The sequence below is a fragment of the Sceloporus occidentalis genome, unplaced genomic scaffold (assembly GCF_023333645.1).
Source record: "Sceloporus occidentalis isolate IW3139 unplaced genomic scaffold, rSceOcc1.0.p SCAF_7, whole genome shotgun sequence".
NCBI lineage: Eukaryota > Metazoa > Chordata > Lepidosauria > Squamata > Phrynosomatidae > Sceloporus > Sceloporus occidentalis.
In genome coordinates, this window is record NW_028316987.1 from 59212752 (window position 1) to 59229776 (window position 17025).

The 17025-nt window shown below is 38.3% G+C and overlaps 1 protein-coding gene across 1 annotated transcript in view; it reads left to right on the top strand.

The window, feature by feature from the left end:
• LOC149309815 (rap guanine nucleotide exchange factor 5-like) overlaps nucleotides 1-17025 on the top strand; it is a 170759-nt gene that overhangs the window by 70654 nt on the left and 83080 nt on the right. Inside the window, exons 8-9 of the mRNA XM_089533094.1 lie at nucleotides 542-618; nucleotides 6003-6128. Of these exons, the coding sequence (XP_089389220.1) occupies nucleotides 542-618; nucleotides 6003-6128 (203 nt within the window). The remainder of the gene's footprint in view (nucleotides 1-541; nucleotides 619-6002; nucleotides 6129-17025) is intronic.

Here is a 17025-nt window from a genome sequence, read left to right on the forward strand (position 1 = left end):
AGTGTGATAACTTGTTATATATTTCAAAAAAATATTTGTCTGATTTCATGCACATTTTATATAAAAAATTGAGAATTTGACAATGTTAGTTCTGTACTTGAAAACCTAGCTAGACACTGATGTACTGTAGTTGTGTCAGAATTCAAAGACATAGCCGTGTTAGTCTGAAAAATCTGTATGCAAAAGGATCTTGTAGCACCTTTGGGATTAACTGAAAGAAAGAAATTGATAGCATGAGCTTTCGTAGACTTGACCCTACATGCATCTGCGGAAGGGCCACACTTTGCTAGTGGCTGTGCCAGGTTTCTTAATAAAGTAGATACATAAACCCTGTCCTTTCTTGAACATGGGGGAGCTATGTCAAATCCCATTTAAAATTGGTAGTACTTAGGCACATCATTTGTACATCATTGCAGGTGCAGGCATTTCTAACTAGATGCACAATTTTAACCAGTGAATTTTATTCTGATATACAACTAGTTAGCTTTCAATTTTGTGTTTGAATCCCATCTCATATGTGTTCCTTATTTATTCTAACTAGCAATGAGTCATAATGATGAAAACTGCAGTGAAGAAGCAGCTGGGCAGGAAGATCAGAAGAATGGCCATGATGCACAGGTAGAAAAAAATTATTAATAAAATGTTAAAATTCTTCACCCTTCTTTTGTAATAAAACATTTGCCCAGACTTGGTTGTGAAGATAGCTTGGCTATGATGGCTAATGAATTGGTAACTCCATGCTTGGATTACAGGTATACCTCAATTAATGAAGAAGATGTGTTCTTGGATATAACTTCTTCAACAGAAACTTTTGTACCAGAGGCAGAAACAGTATGGAAAAATAGGGTTTGGTTCTTACAACACAAAAATGAAGCGTATGCTTCAAAGAGACTTTTTCTTTAAAACTAACAATATGAGCAATGAGCCAAGCAACTCCGACAGACCTTGCATAAGTAAACAAAAATTCTTTGAATCTTCTAGAGACCACTTGAAAGCTTCTTCCAAAATGTATCCATGTGTGACTGAGAGGGAGAGAGAGATCGTGGTGGTCAGTCGGCTTTGAGAGACAGACCTGAGGTGGAGGATAGGGAAGACAGAAAAGAAGGTGAAGAAGGGCTTACAGAGGAGAGCAGAGGTGAATCGGGGTCAGGAGAACCCTGGGGAAGCAAGAAGGAGAGAGGCAGAGCTAAAGGGATAAGAGTGAAGGGACAGGTGGACGTGATGAGAAAACACAGAAGAATCTCGCACGGAAAGGTGGCAGTGGCAAGGGAAAGAGCAGCGGAGTGGAAGCCAGGCCAAAAATGGTGGCCCACCACTTTATAATGAGGGTGAGGAAGACCTGGGTGGGGAACTCATTCTCAGGTAAAACTGAGGGACTCACGCTGGGAAGGGAAGCTAGGAAGACCATGTCACCAGGAACCTCTCCCCTATAGCAGATACTCAGGGACCATTTCCAAAGACAGAGAATTTGGAGGGCATCTGATAGGACAAAAGGGCCCAGCACTGGTATCATGGCCAGGGACCTCAGTTATTGGAGAAAGTGGATTGGGAAGCAGCGGGGAAGTGCTTTCCAGCTTCTATAAGTATATTAGAAGAAACCCGACGAAAGGGTAGAGAGAACTCTATTTAAGTTCTGTTGATAAAAGAAAAGACAGACAATCTGAAGAAGTTTTGAGTTAATCTACAATTGAATAATAACGTTGGTGCTGCAGCCACAAATCAGTTTCATGTGCTTTTGTATACAAAGAGATGGAAGCTAGAGGGACACCACTCCATCCTGGGGAGGGAGGAGCGGCTTCACCTGGGATGATTTTATTTTCTTTCACCACCCTCCACTTTTTTTATGATTTCCATTTTGGAGGCCAAATCTATAGATCTATGCCTTCTTTTAACATATTGGTGGTAGCTGATGAGGCAAGTTTATTTGCTCCCCTCCTTATCTCTCCGTTTTGTTATTCATACCTGTTCAGTAAGGGATTTTGGAAGCAGCTGCTATTGTAGGCAGACACACAAAGCTATATAGTAGGATCAGCTAAAGCTGAATCCCACTCTTTCCTAGCTGAAGCTTGATTGCATTGTTTCTACACTGCTGCAAGTTGACACTAAAAGTCTCGTTTTTCCAGCCCCCTGTTACCATCTTCCCAATGTCGATGCTATTAAAAACAGATGAGGAGGAAAAAGGGAGGAAAAGGTAGCCATAAAAAGACTTTGTGAAAAGTAGATGCTTTGCCAGAGGCTTTGTTAAGTGACATATGCCTATACTGAAGGTAACTATACTTGAACTACCCTTGAAACTGTAACTTGTACTCAAGACAGGAAGCTACTGTTAGGAGAGAATACAAAGAAATGGAATGGTTTCCAATAGGCACAAGGATCAGGCAAGGCTGTATTTTATCACTCATCTATTTAACTTGTGTGTTGAACATATCATGCATAAAACAGGATTAGCTACATAATAAGGAGGTGTGAAAAAGAGGAAGGAGTATCAACTGTCTAAAGTATGTGGATGACACCATATTACTAACTGAAGGTAACAAATTTAGAAAGTTAAGGCAGAAGGAGCAAAGGCAGCTGAAAATTAAGAAAACAAAAATTATGACACAGACAATATACATAATTTTAAAGTAGATAATGACATTGAAATATTTCAAGATTTTCTATACCCTGGTTTAATCATTAATGTGAGTAGAGACTGCTGTCAAAAAATCAGAAAAAGGCTAGGACTTGGAAAGGCAGCTAAGAAGGAATTAGACAACATCCTGAAGTGTAAAAATATATCACTGAATTCTAAAGTCAGGATGGTCCCATGCGATAGTATTCCCCATTATTATGTATGGCTGTGAAAGCTGGGAAGTGAAGGCAGCTGATAGGAAGAAAATCAACTCATTTGAAATGTGGTGATAGAGAAGAGTTATATGGACACTGTGGAGTGCTAAAAAGAAAAACAAATGGGTACAGAGCAAATAAATCCTGACTATCCATAGAAGCCAAAGTGAGTAAGCTGAGACTGTCATACTTTGGATACATCATGAGAAGACAGGACTCACTTAGTAATGTACACAGCAATAAGAAAAAAGGAAGATAATATCCCAGATGGCTAGATTCAATCAAGGAAATTATGGCACTGAGTCTGCAAGACCTGAGCAGAGCTGTTGAGGACAGAATGACTTGGAGGTCTCTGTTTCATAGTCATAAGTCAAAGTCAACTTGATGGCAGTTAACAACTATGAGAAAAACAGCTTGAAATTAGCATATGTACCCATCCCTAGGACAAAGATGCTATTTCATTCACAAGCAAACTGAACATATTATATCTGAAAGTCTTTACTGGAGAACAGTTGAAATAACCAGTCATTATTATTTGCACTTAACATATTTAAATTTTGCCCTTATGCTGGTCCTGCTTCCTATCACAATTAGTTTATATAAATGTTCATTTCAAGGTTTTGTTGTTCAAGATTTAAAGACAAAAGAATTCATTAAGTATTCATCTGCTCTAATAAGCAGCATGCTAATAAGATTATATGGGTGGATTAGAGAAAACAACAGTAATTTAATTTCAATGAATTCAGTCATTCAACTTGTCTGGAAGCTACTTTGACAATTTCACAAGCATTGTAGTGCTTTTAAGCTTATGTTCCATTTTGGCTTCATGGAAATAATGTGAGGTGTTAAAACGAAACAAAAAGATGGCCCAGGATAATACTATGTATTAGTTTCCAGCTTTGCTCATTTGGCAGTGCTAATAGGGGTTTTTCTTCCCACTTGAAGACAAAACTTTTGATGAATGCTAATGGCCATTTACCACATGGTAACTTACTAAGTGTGCTCAGTAAGCCAATCAGCAGGATTTCCAAGTGTGGAACAGTCTTCTGCTTCCCTGGATTTCTGATCAGGTGCCAAAATGTGGAATGACTGTTTTCCACTTAACAGTAGAAATGACTGTCTTGCCAGATAGTTGTATGTATATTTGTTAAGTTAATTGTACACTTGTTACAGTTGTTAACTGATTATCTATGGACTAATTAATGGAATACAAAACTGAAATGTAGGGAAACAGAGATTGTTGTATTCACTCTACTTTAGCAGTCAGCAAGAGTTTCTCAGGGCTAGAATACTTCTGAGAGAATTATTTTGAGCTGAACATGATGACAGTAGTTTGCTGTCTATTTCCCAAAGGTTCCTGTATTTCACCTTTGTGTTACTACTAACTCACTTTTATATCAGTGTGTTGATTTTCCTCTAGGGACATCTTTTCCAGGACTTACTTAACTTCTATACCGTCCACATTGTGAGCCATTAGTGCTTCAAATACAACAGTAGCAAGTTGTTTTTCCTCTATTGTTCTGAGTATTACAGCACAGTTGTGATTAAAAACACCTTTTTATACCACCCACATAACAGCAACGGGTATATAACTTGTGCTAATTTCCATATACGGGTGAAGATGATTTATTTATTTGTTTATTAAAAACCTGTCAAATTGCAGCAGCAAAATTAGAATGGAAGTAATTTTTGTATCTATTTAGATTGACTAGTGTCTTTTCCGGTAATCCTCTTATCATATTTGAATCTATGGACTCTTTCACACTGAGGAACTTATCATTGCTGAAATACCAGCAAAAGGTTTCTGAAGTGTTCCTGAAGCGCCAAGATGGGATAGCTGGTAGCACTTCTTAATCGTCATTGAGGCATCCGACTTCTCTCCCATTGTCAAAGCGTTTGCTTTGTTCCCGTTATTCAAGAAATGGCTGCTCCATGAATGTTTTGACAATGGGAGAGAAGCAGGATGCCTCAATGGCGATTAAGAAGCGCGACCAGCTATCCCACCTTTGTGCTTCAGGAACACTTTAGGAACCTTTTCCTGACGGTAAGCCTCTGTGTGATAAGGGCCTATGAGTAAGACAAATAACTCTGTGCTTTAAGTGAAAGGTGAAAGGAAGGAGGCCTTGTGTGCACAATGCTTTATGTATGATGTTTCCAGCTTGATTTAGATGCTTGTATACAGTGACTTTGTGAAAAGGGAACTGTGGTTGGCCCCACTCTTTACCTACTGACTCAAAGATAAGAACAGGTCCTGTATACAATATTTATAGTATGTATAGTCTGTACTCAAATACACAGGGAATGTTCTCATCTTCAAGCCAGTAGGCAGAGAGTGGGGCCAACCATAGTTACCTTTTCACACAGTCACTGTATACAAGCGTCCAAATGTGAAGAAAATGCTTGTAATTTATGTTAGCTAGTACTATCTGCTTTGCAAGTACTGTAGATAGGTACAATTGATTTCCTCGTCCTCTGTTTGTGACTTCTTGTAGCCTAGATGAATAGTGAACTGGGTGGTAAATCTGTCCGGTTGTGTCCATTCATGTGCATAGAATTTTTAAAAATCACAGTGTTGTGTTAATTTTCTTGCTTATATACCTCAACTAAACAAAACATTTGCATATACTGTACCTCCATAATGCATCTGAAGCAGCACAGTTATTATTTGATATGCTTGTGTCTGCTGGTATTCATATTTAACACATTTCAGTGACTATATTCCATGCATACAAAGAAGGGTGGAGTGTGAGAAACAGAAACTTGTGCTGTTATTTTTAGGGATGACTCTGTTTCTCTCCATCCTTTTCCAGGACTGTTCTTGGCTAACTTTCCCATGGATTTCTAACCTCTTGCTATGGTTCTCTTATGTAACAGGAAATAGGTTGACGGGAACAAACACACAGTTAGCATATCAGCTGCACCCACAATAGTAGCTGTTTTAGTTCATGCTGTTCTCATTTTGCTAAGCAGATAGAATCGCTTGAAAGAAGTGGGATCTTTGGGAACGTTGTTGCCTTTTCCCTAAAGAAGCAGCAAACACTCTGTTCAGCACAAAAGTGCAGAGTTAAGATACAGTGATGGGGAAGATATTTTCATTTTAAAGTTACAAGTTGGTGAATGTCATGTCCTGGGACTGTGGATTTAAGTATCTCTTTGCTTTCCCTCCAACACTTAAGGCAGGAGTTATGTGCAAGCTTCAAGAACGAGAGGATATTGGGCACCTTGAACTTGTCCAGAAACTGGCAAGAGAAAACTGTCATCTTCTACATGCAGACAAAAAAGAACCAGAGAAGGCGGACCGGGTAGGATATTTTCCAGTTTGTGGATTTTCAATAGAGTCAAGTCACTGGATGTAATCCAGCAAAGTGCATCATGACTGATTCCCAGCCCAGTCAATTAAACTTAATTCACCGTGAATTCTTCTGCATACTTACTTAGAAGTAAATTGCATTGCATTCAATGAGATTTCCCCTAGTAGTTTTATTTATATACAGTTGCATAAGTTATACATGTACTCTCATCCATAGCTTTTAATGGAGCAGTCATGGTCTGGGGAGAAAATTTATTTTGTTTCTTGGTGAAAGAAACAAAATGCAAATGAAGGTTGTATTATCTTGCTAGCTTAAGGAAACAGCATTTTGTCCTAACTGTAGCATCTATTTAAACTGTAATTGTTGAAAAGTCTTGCTTTGTTAGATAACTTGTTTTGTTCCTTCTCAGATTTTTAATGTAAGTTTTTGGAAGGGAAAATGGGAAGTTATTTCTTTTAGCTGCATCTTAATTTAGACCCCCCAACTCTCACCACCTGGAAACAAACAAACAAAAAGCCTATTTGAATGTAAAATGTGTAATTTAATATGTGTTATGTTTGTAATGTTCAACAATATTTTCTTTAAGTTCTTTTCTTGGAAGTTCTTGTGGCAAGCTGAAAAAATTAATTCTCTAAAGAAAAGTGTTTAGCTCTTACAAATAAAAAAACCAGAAAATAAGATGTTGTTTAAGAGCACTACAGTAATACAGTTGGCCCTCCACATTTGCAGCTTTGACATTTGCGGATTTGATTATTTGCGGTTTTAATATGTTCTCTCTAGGAATCTCTTAAGACCATAGAGTTGTGCTGAAAGCCTAGAAGTTCCTAAAGAAAACAGTTCTCTGGGCATTTGTAGGTCCTCTAGCATGACTCTATGACCAGCTTCTGGCAGATGTTGACCATAGAGTTGCACTGGAGGACCTGGAGATTCCGAGAGAGGTGTTGTCTCAGGTAAAAAGAATAGTGTTTTTTATTTGCGTTTTCCCACATTCACAGGGGTCCTTCACCCCTAAGCCCCGATAATGTGGAGGGACCACTGTATGTTCAAAAGCACAAGATAGGCTTAGCTTTTGTAGGGATGGTATGCATAAGTTGGAAGAAAAGTAATTAATGAGGCAACAGATTTTCAGAACGTCCTTTATTGAGCTATTCAGATTGGTTCTCATGGTAGTTTTTCTGAAAAATCTTTACCAATAGGAGATGGATAGATATTGCTGAGATCAGCATACTACCAAAGCAGTAAAATTGCAAACCACGCAGAACTGCAGTATTATCTGTCTTGTGTATCCCTCTGCCTGCCTGATAACAAGAGGAACTTCTGTCCGTTACGTTCATATGAAGAGGGAGTTATGATAAGATAAGGACTATTTTCTTTTTAGATAATTATTTCTCTTAAGACACTTCATGTGCTTTCCTTTATCCTTAAATACAATATATATAATATATATGTATTGTTGTTGTTCTTAACTGCCCTCATGTCAGCCTCAACTCATGGCGACCCTGTGGATGAGACATTTCCAAGACCCCCTGTCCTTTACAGCTCTGCTTAAATCTTGCAAATTCAGTCTCATGGCCTTCCTGATTGAGTGTGGCATCTGGCATGTGGTCTTCCTCTCATTCTGCTACCTTCTACCTTTCCTAGCATTATTATCTTTTCCAGTGATTCATGTCTTATGATGTAGCCAGAGTATGGCAGCCTCAGTTTAATCATTTTGGCTTCCAGGGAGAGGTCAGGCCTGATCTGTTGAAGGACCCATTTGTTTGTCTCTTTGGCTGTCCAGCACTCTTCTTCAGCACCATATCTCAAATGTGTTGATTTTCTTTTTAATTGCTTTCTTCATTGTACAGCTCTCACATCTGTACATGATGATGGGGAATACAATGAATTGGGTGATTCTGTCTTTAGTGATCAATGGTATATCTTTACTCTTTAGGTCTTTGTCTAGATCTTTCATCACTTCCCTTCTAATTCCTAGTCTTCTTATTTCTTGACTGCAGTCTCCCTACTGATCACTGTGTTTGTGTGTGTGTATTACATATACACAGATGAGCTATATAAAAAGAAGATAAGATGAATGATACATGGGAAGAAGAATCATACAAAGATGAATCCCAGATTCTGGAAAGTGATATTAAAGCACTACTTCAAGTAATTGGGAAGAATAAATCACCAGGAACAGATTACATATCAATAGAGCTGTTACAGTCCACAGAGATAGAACTGACTATAATACTAACTAGAATCTGACAACAAATATGGGGAAAAAATTACCCACGGATTAGAAATGATCAACAGACATTCTCATCCCTAAAAAAGGAGTCAAAAGAGTTCAGTAATTACAGGACCATTGCATTAATTCCCATGCAAGCAAAGGCATGCTTAAAATTCTGCAGCACAGACACCTGCCACAAATGATAAGAGAAATTCCAGAGATGTAAGGAGGATTCAGGAATGGAAGAGGCATTAGGGATCACATCGCAAACTTATGGATAATGGAACATTTACCAGAGAATTCTGAAGAAAATCAGCAGGTGCTTTATGGACTACAGCAAAGCCTTTGACTGACTGCATAGATCATGAAAAACTATGGATTGATCTGAAAGAAATGAGAAACTTCATTCTCCTGATGTGTAATCTGTACAGGAAGCTACAATCAGAACAGAATATGGACAAACAGAATGGTTACCAATCAGAAAAGGGGTCAGACAAGGCTGCATTCTATCAACCTATCAATTCAACTTGTATATAGAACATGTCTAGACATGGAAGGCAGAGGAGTGAAAATCAGAGGAAGGAATATCAACAATCTAAGATATGCAGATGACACCACACTACTAGCAGAAAACACCAAAGACTTGAAACAATTACTAAAGAGAGTCAGAGAGGTAAGTGCTGACTAAGGAAGTTAGAGAAGCAGACTTGCTATTGAACATTAAGAAAACAAAAATAATGACTACAGAAGAGCTACAGAAATTCAATATAGATGGAGAAGGAATTGAAATAGTTAAAGATTTCCCATACCTTGGACAAATCTTAAAATGCAAAGATATTAAACTGAATAGCAAATTAGGATTATCCAAGCCATATTTCCCATCACCATGTATGGGTTTGAGAGTTGGACAGTGAAGAAAGCTGATAGAAAATCAACTCTTTAGACATGTGGTGCTGGAGAAGAGTGCTGATGATACTGTGGCCAGTCAAAAAGACAAACAAATGGCACCTAAAGCAAATCAAACTTGAACCCTTCTTGGAAGCCTTCATTGACTACATTGATGCTGTCATACTTTGGCCACATCATGAGAAGAGATGACTCACTGGAAAAGACATTAATGATAGGAAAGGTGGGGGGAGTAGAAAGAGATGAAGACCACATATCAGATTGTTAGATTTAATCAAGGAGGCCATGGTCTTAGGTCTGCCAGACCTGAGTAGAGCAGTTAAGGACAGGGGGTCTTGAAGGTATCTCATTCACAGGGTCTCCATGAGTCGTGACCGACTTGAAGTCCATTAACAACAACAACGACATATGTGCATAGAAATTAGTATCCAACTTAAAGGAAGATTTTATGGTTGTGAAGAAAATGTTGGAATTACATAAGTAGTAGTTTATTGTGCTTTGGAGACAGGTTGCTAAAGTGTTAAACATTTATCTATATCTTTCTTGTGGCAGAAATATACCCTTCCCAGCTTGATTAAGTAACTAGCTCTGGTCATTATGATTATTACAAAAGATTTCAAGTAATCTTTTACACATTCCAGATATTTTCAAAATTTGATTTGCATATTTTTTGCATATGTGCTGAAGTTCCCACATAGTAATTTTGCTATCTTAGTTCAAGTGATGAACCATAGAATCATTGAGTGAAAGAGACTGCAAAGGCCATCTAATTGAACTCCCTGCCATGCAGAATATGTCATCTAAGTGCACCCATAAGTGATATGACATGCTGGAAGGATGGCCACTTAAGCACTGAAACAAAAAAATACAATAAAAATGCATTGCTATAAATATGCAAAAGACACTATTTTGCATAACATTCTAATATAATAATTTGTATGTATTACCCTAATTTTCAAAAGAATGACTATAATTAAAATAGAAATGATCTCATCATTGGCTAAACAAAGTGATTTATGTTCCTGACCATTCTACCATTGGTGGGCAGCTCCAAAGCCCCTTCTCTCCTTTTTATGGTTCTTTATCTCAGTCCAGAGGTCCTAAATACCCTAAAGGCACTGATCCCATCTGATCTTGGAAGCTAAGGAGGGTCAGCTCTGGTTAGTCTTTGAACAGGAGACAATAATTGAATAACATCTGCCATAGGCTATATTTCAGAGGAAGGAAATGGCAAAACTACCTCTTTGTATTCCTTGCCTAAGAAATCCCTATGAAATTCATGAAGTTGCCATAAGTAGATGGGCAAATTGAAGGCGCATAACCACATCTCAATCCAGACCTGGACAGGACAGTCCTTCAGATGGAGAATGCCTTCTGACAAAGAACTGGCCTCTGATGAGTCTTTCAGGTGGACAGCTATTCTCTGTAATGTTGAACATATGACCTTTCTGCAATCTAAAGGGAACCACTAGAGAGTGAAGCTTGTACAGGCATGATAAATGTCAGTTCTTCACACATAACAGCGTATTCACACAAAACGTTAACCATGCAAATCTGATATGATAAAGTACCTAGTGGAAACATTTTAAAAAGTAATATGCTAAGCTTTGCAAGCAGAATAATTTATTCAGTACAATCATACGAATGCACTTTTATTTAATTTACATGATTAAGTCTAGTCACGGAATGTGAGTTTCTCTGGCACGGGACACAAGTGTATTTGGCACAATACAGAGCATTACCTGCAACCATTTCATTAATCTTGAATTCTGTATCATGCATGCAAAATAACCGAAACTTGGGAATTTAAAATGAGTAGAGTATTTTCTTTTTCATATATTCCAATTCTTGCCATTTGGTGTTTATGCTATTTAGATAGACTTAAGATGTCTATCAAGATGAATGGCTTACTATATCCAGTTTCATAACCTTTAGAATTGTGCCTTAGGCTGGAGGTGTGTGAAACTCTGCCACTCCAAACATAATTGAAAGAAACATTGTGCCTGAAAGGCATTACCCTTTTTCTTTTCTGTGGTTTACAAAGAAAAGCAGTAAATTATAACACTCCCTGTGCTAGTTGAGCTCTGCTGGGTAAAACTGGTTGTACATATTGCTTGCCTAATATATGGATATTAGTGCCCTCTGGCTTCCATGGTCTTGTTAAGTGTTCATGTTATTTTAAAAATATTCTTAATTTCTGTAGAAAAGTTACTTAATCTGTATAAATTATTAAATGGTATAGAATTAGAAGGAACACCATATTCCATATATGAAAACCTGTGTCCATAATTATTCTGAGAAAGTATTTAGCAATTGGATTACTTCTTAAAATCTGTATTAATGTGTGAATCATCTGGCAACAAGTAAAGCCAAATACAGCTTGGTTTTTGGAATACACTTCCCAGAATCTCCTAGCCAGCATGGGTACTAACCATCATAATGAAAGTAATAGTAAAATGCCATCATTAACAATACAGATTGGGTGGTAGAATAAAAAAACACACAACCTTAAAAACAAATACACACCCAAAGCCTGATGCATATAAAATATGCACCAAAGTTTTGTTATTTGCATTAAAATAGAAGCAGCTGCCTGTTACCATACCTCAGAACATACCGAAAGTAGAGATTTGTATATGTTTGTGGTGACTTCCCATTGCTTATTTAAGTCTAACGATATGAACCATTTCCCTTTTAAGAGGACATTTCATTATTCAAAAAGTTGGTTCCAGATGCTTTTCTGATGGTTGTTCCTGAAGAGGAAATGTGTCCTTTCCTCCCTGCCCTTTCTCTTAAACTCAGCTGTGCTGAACTTAAGGCACTGATTAGATGTGCATGTATATGTAAAAAGAGGTGAAATGCTTGTCAGCAGTTTTGTACCAGTAAACATGCAACTGAAAATAGATTCTAGCCTAATTTTATTCTGTGTGTCTGTTTTTCAGACAAGAAAATGAATTTTTAGTCCTGTCCCCTTGCCCTAAAAATTCACTAGATAAGGCTGGGAAAAATCTTTGTCTGAAATCCTGAAGAGCTGCTGACAGTTACTGCAGGCATTGCTGACCTATCACTTGCCCTGACAGAAAAGGACTTGGCAGAGGAAATACAGGGTCCTGCTCAGCAGAATTACTCTGTGTCTGTGTGTGTGTGTGTAGGGCAGGTTTTGTTGTGTGCCTTCAAGTTGTTTCTTAGATATGGGGATCCTAAGGCAAACCTATCATGGAGTTTTCTGGGGTTGAGAGTGTGTGACTCACCCAAGATACCCAGTGGGTTTCCATAACCAAGTGGAGAATTAAACCCTGGTCTCCTGGGCCATAGTGCAATGGTCAAACAACTACACTATGCTGGTAGATTCACCACATTTTAAGATAATACTCATTTTGCCATCTGAAAGTATGATCATTAGATTCAAACTCCAAAGGTACCTAAGTTGCACTAGTTAGAGCTAAGTGGACAAATGTTATTTTCTGTGTAAGACTTTCTGTGTTTCCAGTCCCTTTAATCAAGTTGGCCATTATTTTTGTTGTCACTGATTATTTTTGGGTAAAATACCAAAATTATGTCACCTTAGCTGTTCAGTTGCTCATCAAAGCTCACTTCTTTTGGAAAATTATTTTAAGTTTTATTAAATTGTTTATTTTAGAACATTATCTTCAGCTTATCTTTTCTCCACAACCATGGTTCAGATGCTGCTCTTGAAGAATGCATACATACATTATAAGATAGCTCACGTTCTCTAGGAAACGTGAGGCATGACATAAGAAATGGATTTAACTAGAGCCACATTTTTGACAATGAAAATTATTTAGAATCTGCAAAGGGGTGGAGACCTGTGAAGCAGTTCCACTGTAACAGGCAGCAATCTCAAATAAACATAGCTGGTGTGTCCATAGCTGGATATCCATATGTTTGTTAACAATGGTGAAGGGCTGTCTTGTCAGGAACATGTGGCACACTTGGCCTGGAAATGACATGGATATGGCCACGAGGTGGAACTGTTGCAGAGGTGACTACAGTTCAAGTGGCAGGTGTGCATGAGTCAGCATTTGGAAGTTGTGCATCATGGGACATCTGATGCAACATGCACAGTAGGTGAAGTCAGTGAAGGGGTGCATCATGGGATACAGTATGATGCAACATGCACTAGGTATGAAACCAGCAAGGTCTTATTGGTGGCATGGCTATTACATGACTTCACAGAAGACCATCTATATAAGGGAGAAGGTGACTATCTCTGTTTGGTTGTTGTGTGCGGTAACTGGCGAAGCACTTTGTTTGTTTGTATATATAGCTGTGAGTATCCAAGATGGCTGTCTGGTACTCTGTGCATTCTTGTAAATAGCTTGCAACAAGTGATTAAAGCCCTCGTTGTTTGAGTGAGAGCCTTGCTGTCCAGCAGTGTTTATTTCTTCAAGCTGGGAGCTCAAGGCTGGTCAACCTGTGTGGGAGGAATTTTTCCTTCTCAGCCTGAATCTTTTGCAGACGTCTCTCCAAGAGCCTTCTTGTGGCATCTTGCCTTCTTGGATCAACTCTGCATGTGGTCATAACGGACACAACGTGTCTCTCTACGCTCCAACATGTCTTGCTGATTGTTTTGTTTTGAAACTATGAATTGCCATGCCAAAGAAGAAATCTACTTTGAGATCAGTTTATTTTCTGATTATTTATGTTGTTGTTGTCCTATGTCCTTCACTTTTTTCGGACTTATGGCGACCCTAAGGCAAACCTATTATGGGATGTGAAGGGAATCAGTGTCAGCATAGAGAGTGCTGTGAATGGAAGGGATCCCTCTTTGAGGGAGGAAAACTTTTAAAACTTTTTAAAGGGATTTTGCCTCTGACAGTTGGGAACAGTTGGATAAGACTGTTGGAAGTCATAGGGGAGTGAATGTGTACTGGGTATTTCAACTGATTGAAGGAAAAGGTCTGACATAACGCAGTTTGACTCTTGCTCTGTGTTTGAAATTCAGAACTGAAAGTTCTTAATGCATCAACTATTCTACAGGACATAATAATTTACTTCTTAATTTGTTAGTTGTGACTCAGACTGACTTTCTTCATAATGAATGAAAGGGTGGTCATGCCTACCATAAAGAAGACAAAGCTAAACACACAAACATGTCCGCATTGAGGTCACTTGACCCAATCGAACCGTTGGGGCCCATGACCCAAATCCAAAAGGGGATTCTGAAGTGGGACTGAAGGGCAGGTGAGAGTGACAGACTATCAAGATTAGGAACTGTGGGGGCAGCTTTGGATAGGCCAACATCACACAAGGTTATTTTTTGCAAGATTTGTTCAGAATGTACTAGCTTTTGCCTTCTTTTGAGGCAAAGACTTGTGCCAGGTCACCCAGAGGGCTTCCATGGCCAAGTGTTTCTTCCAGACAAGGAAGGTCTCTAGAGTCATAAACCAATGCTCAAACCACTACACCACTCTGTGTAGTGACACACTGACACTCTGATTATTTTTACAATGATATTATAAATTCTCAAATTATAAGCCATTTTTTTTAAAAAATACATCAGATGGAGTTTGCATCTGTTTTCAAAAACCTTTGAAAGACCTCTCTGCTAGAAATCTGCAGTTCCTTGTTTGACACATGCTGAGATTTCTTCAGCTTTGTAACTGCTGAAGAGTGCATTTCCTTGGAGACAGGATGAGGTGTCTTCAGTTCAGAGTAGTGCAATATTCTTTGGCTCCCTTTTCCTTTCACTTGACCCATGCCATTCTTTCATAGTCTACTTACAATCTAAATTTATTACCATCTAAATTTATCGGAAGTTCAAAAAGTGGCAGGGACAGGGAATACTGAAACTTCCTTTGGATCATTTGCAAGTATATAATCTTTTGATGTATTTTGTGGACCTTTGAGTTTTATGCAAACTCTCATGCAGATTCTACAGGTAATTCAGTCATGTTTCTAACTTACTTTGACCTTTTGCTTTTTGGCTGTCAGGTATAATGCACATACATTCACATTCTCCAAGTTAAGGTCTTGAATTCCAGAATATCCCAAAACTCCCTGTTTATTTACATCATCCTTAGAGCCTTCATTTTTTCTCTTCCTACTTGAAATAGGCTCCTGATAAAATAGCCTTACAAGCCTTATTTTTAAAAATTATTTACTAATTTGGTTTACTTTCTTGCTGTGTTAGCTTCTTTTAGTTTTCTCATTGATGTTTATGGTTTTGTTTTGTCTGTAAATGTAAGAATGAAAATTTTTGAAAAGAAATAAACCAATTGATTTGTGCTTTATATTACCCACCGTGGTGTAGTGGTTTGAGCATTGGACTTAACTCTGGTGATCAAAGTTCAATTCCCCGCTCAGCCATGAAAACCCTCTGGCAGGCCATGGGTGAGTCACATACTCTCAACCCCAGAAAACCCTGTGATTGATTTGCCTTAGAGTTTTCTTAAGTCGGAAATGACTTTAATGCACACAACAACAACAACAACGGAGAGCTGAAGAATGTGAGAAATGTTAGTAATAATAATAATAATAATAATAATAATATGTTTTATTTATAGACCGCTATTCCGCGATGATCATAGCGGTGTACAGTAAAATCGTTAATACAATAAAAATACAGTTAAAGGAGGGAGAAGTCTCATCCTTCAGGCAGTCCAAGATGTTGCTGGTCTGCCTGATGGCTCCCTCTGAGGCCGAGATGACAGTTGAGGAGGGAGGGGCCTCTTCCTTCAGGCAGTCCAAGATGTTGCTGGGTCAACAGGCAAGTCCAGCTACTGCCTTTATAACATCAAATTATTCTCCCCAATTCATTCCAGATGGTTGCTAAGCTTTAATGCAAACAAAATAAAAATCCTCTTTTTAATTGCTTCTACTAGTAAATTATTCCATATGCTGCAACAGTTTAGTACACAAGGAAATTCCACCAGAATTATCTTTCAGACAGACTATCTTTAATATATGGTATGACTCATTTTTCCTGTTAGAAAGGAGTCCTGTGTTCAGTAGTTATTATTTTTTTCATTTTAGAAACATTAATGAATAATCTGTAGCGAGGGGCGAATGAAGTCTGTTCAGTGTGCTTTGTTATGGGGAAGAGACGGGTGAAACAGATAGCTGGGAAGGAGTGGCCCGAGGCCTCTCCAGGTGTGATGGGGCAGGAACTGCAGGAACTGCACAGCCCGCTGTGGCTGGAAGCCTCTTCCTTTGGCCTGTGGGTTTGGGACCTTAGATATATTTGACCATGAATGGGTCCTGGACTTCATCTTTCCTGTTTTTAAAAACCATTTTTAAGATCAGATAACATAACACTACTTTTGCATGATTTGAATTTTGATTTGTGTGAATGTTGCTTTAAAATAGTATGTTTCCCCTGCAATTGCACAAACTAGTTGCAAATGTTAAAAATAATAATATCCAAGAAAAGCTCTGCCTTTTTTAAAATAGATCTGGTAAATGTAGCAGCAACAAGGTTTGGGTATTAAGGTTACTGAGATAAGTAGATTGGTTGTCTCTGAAATACGTAAATCAAGTCTACCCTTGTGTTCTTTCTCAGTACATAGATGCAGAAATGATATCTTTTCACCTGTGACTGAAATGCTTAATTCTTTCCCTGTTTTACTTCAACTCTCTATTGGCCATTAGACTTGCTTACTCTGGAGGTGGAGAATCTATCTGCTCATCCTGCAGTTTGCTTGCATGCTAGGCAGTACACAATGGACTTGTGCACCTTCACTAACCCTAGATATGGGAACACACTCCTATAGCTCCATGGTCTGCATTAAAAGCAAGATGGAGAAGACC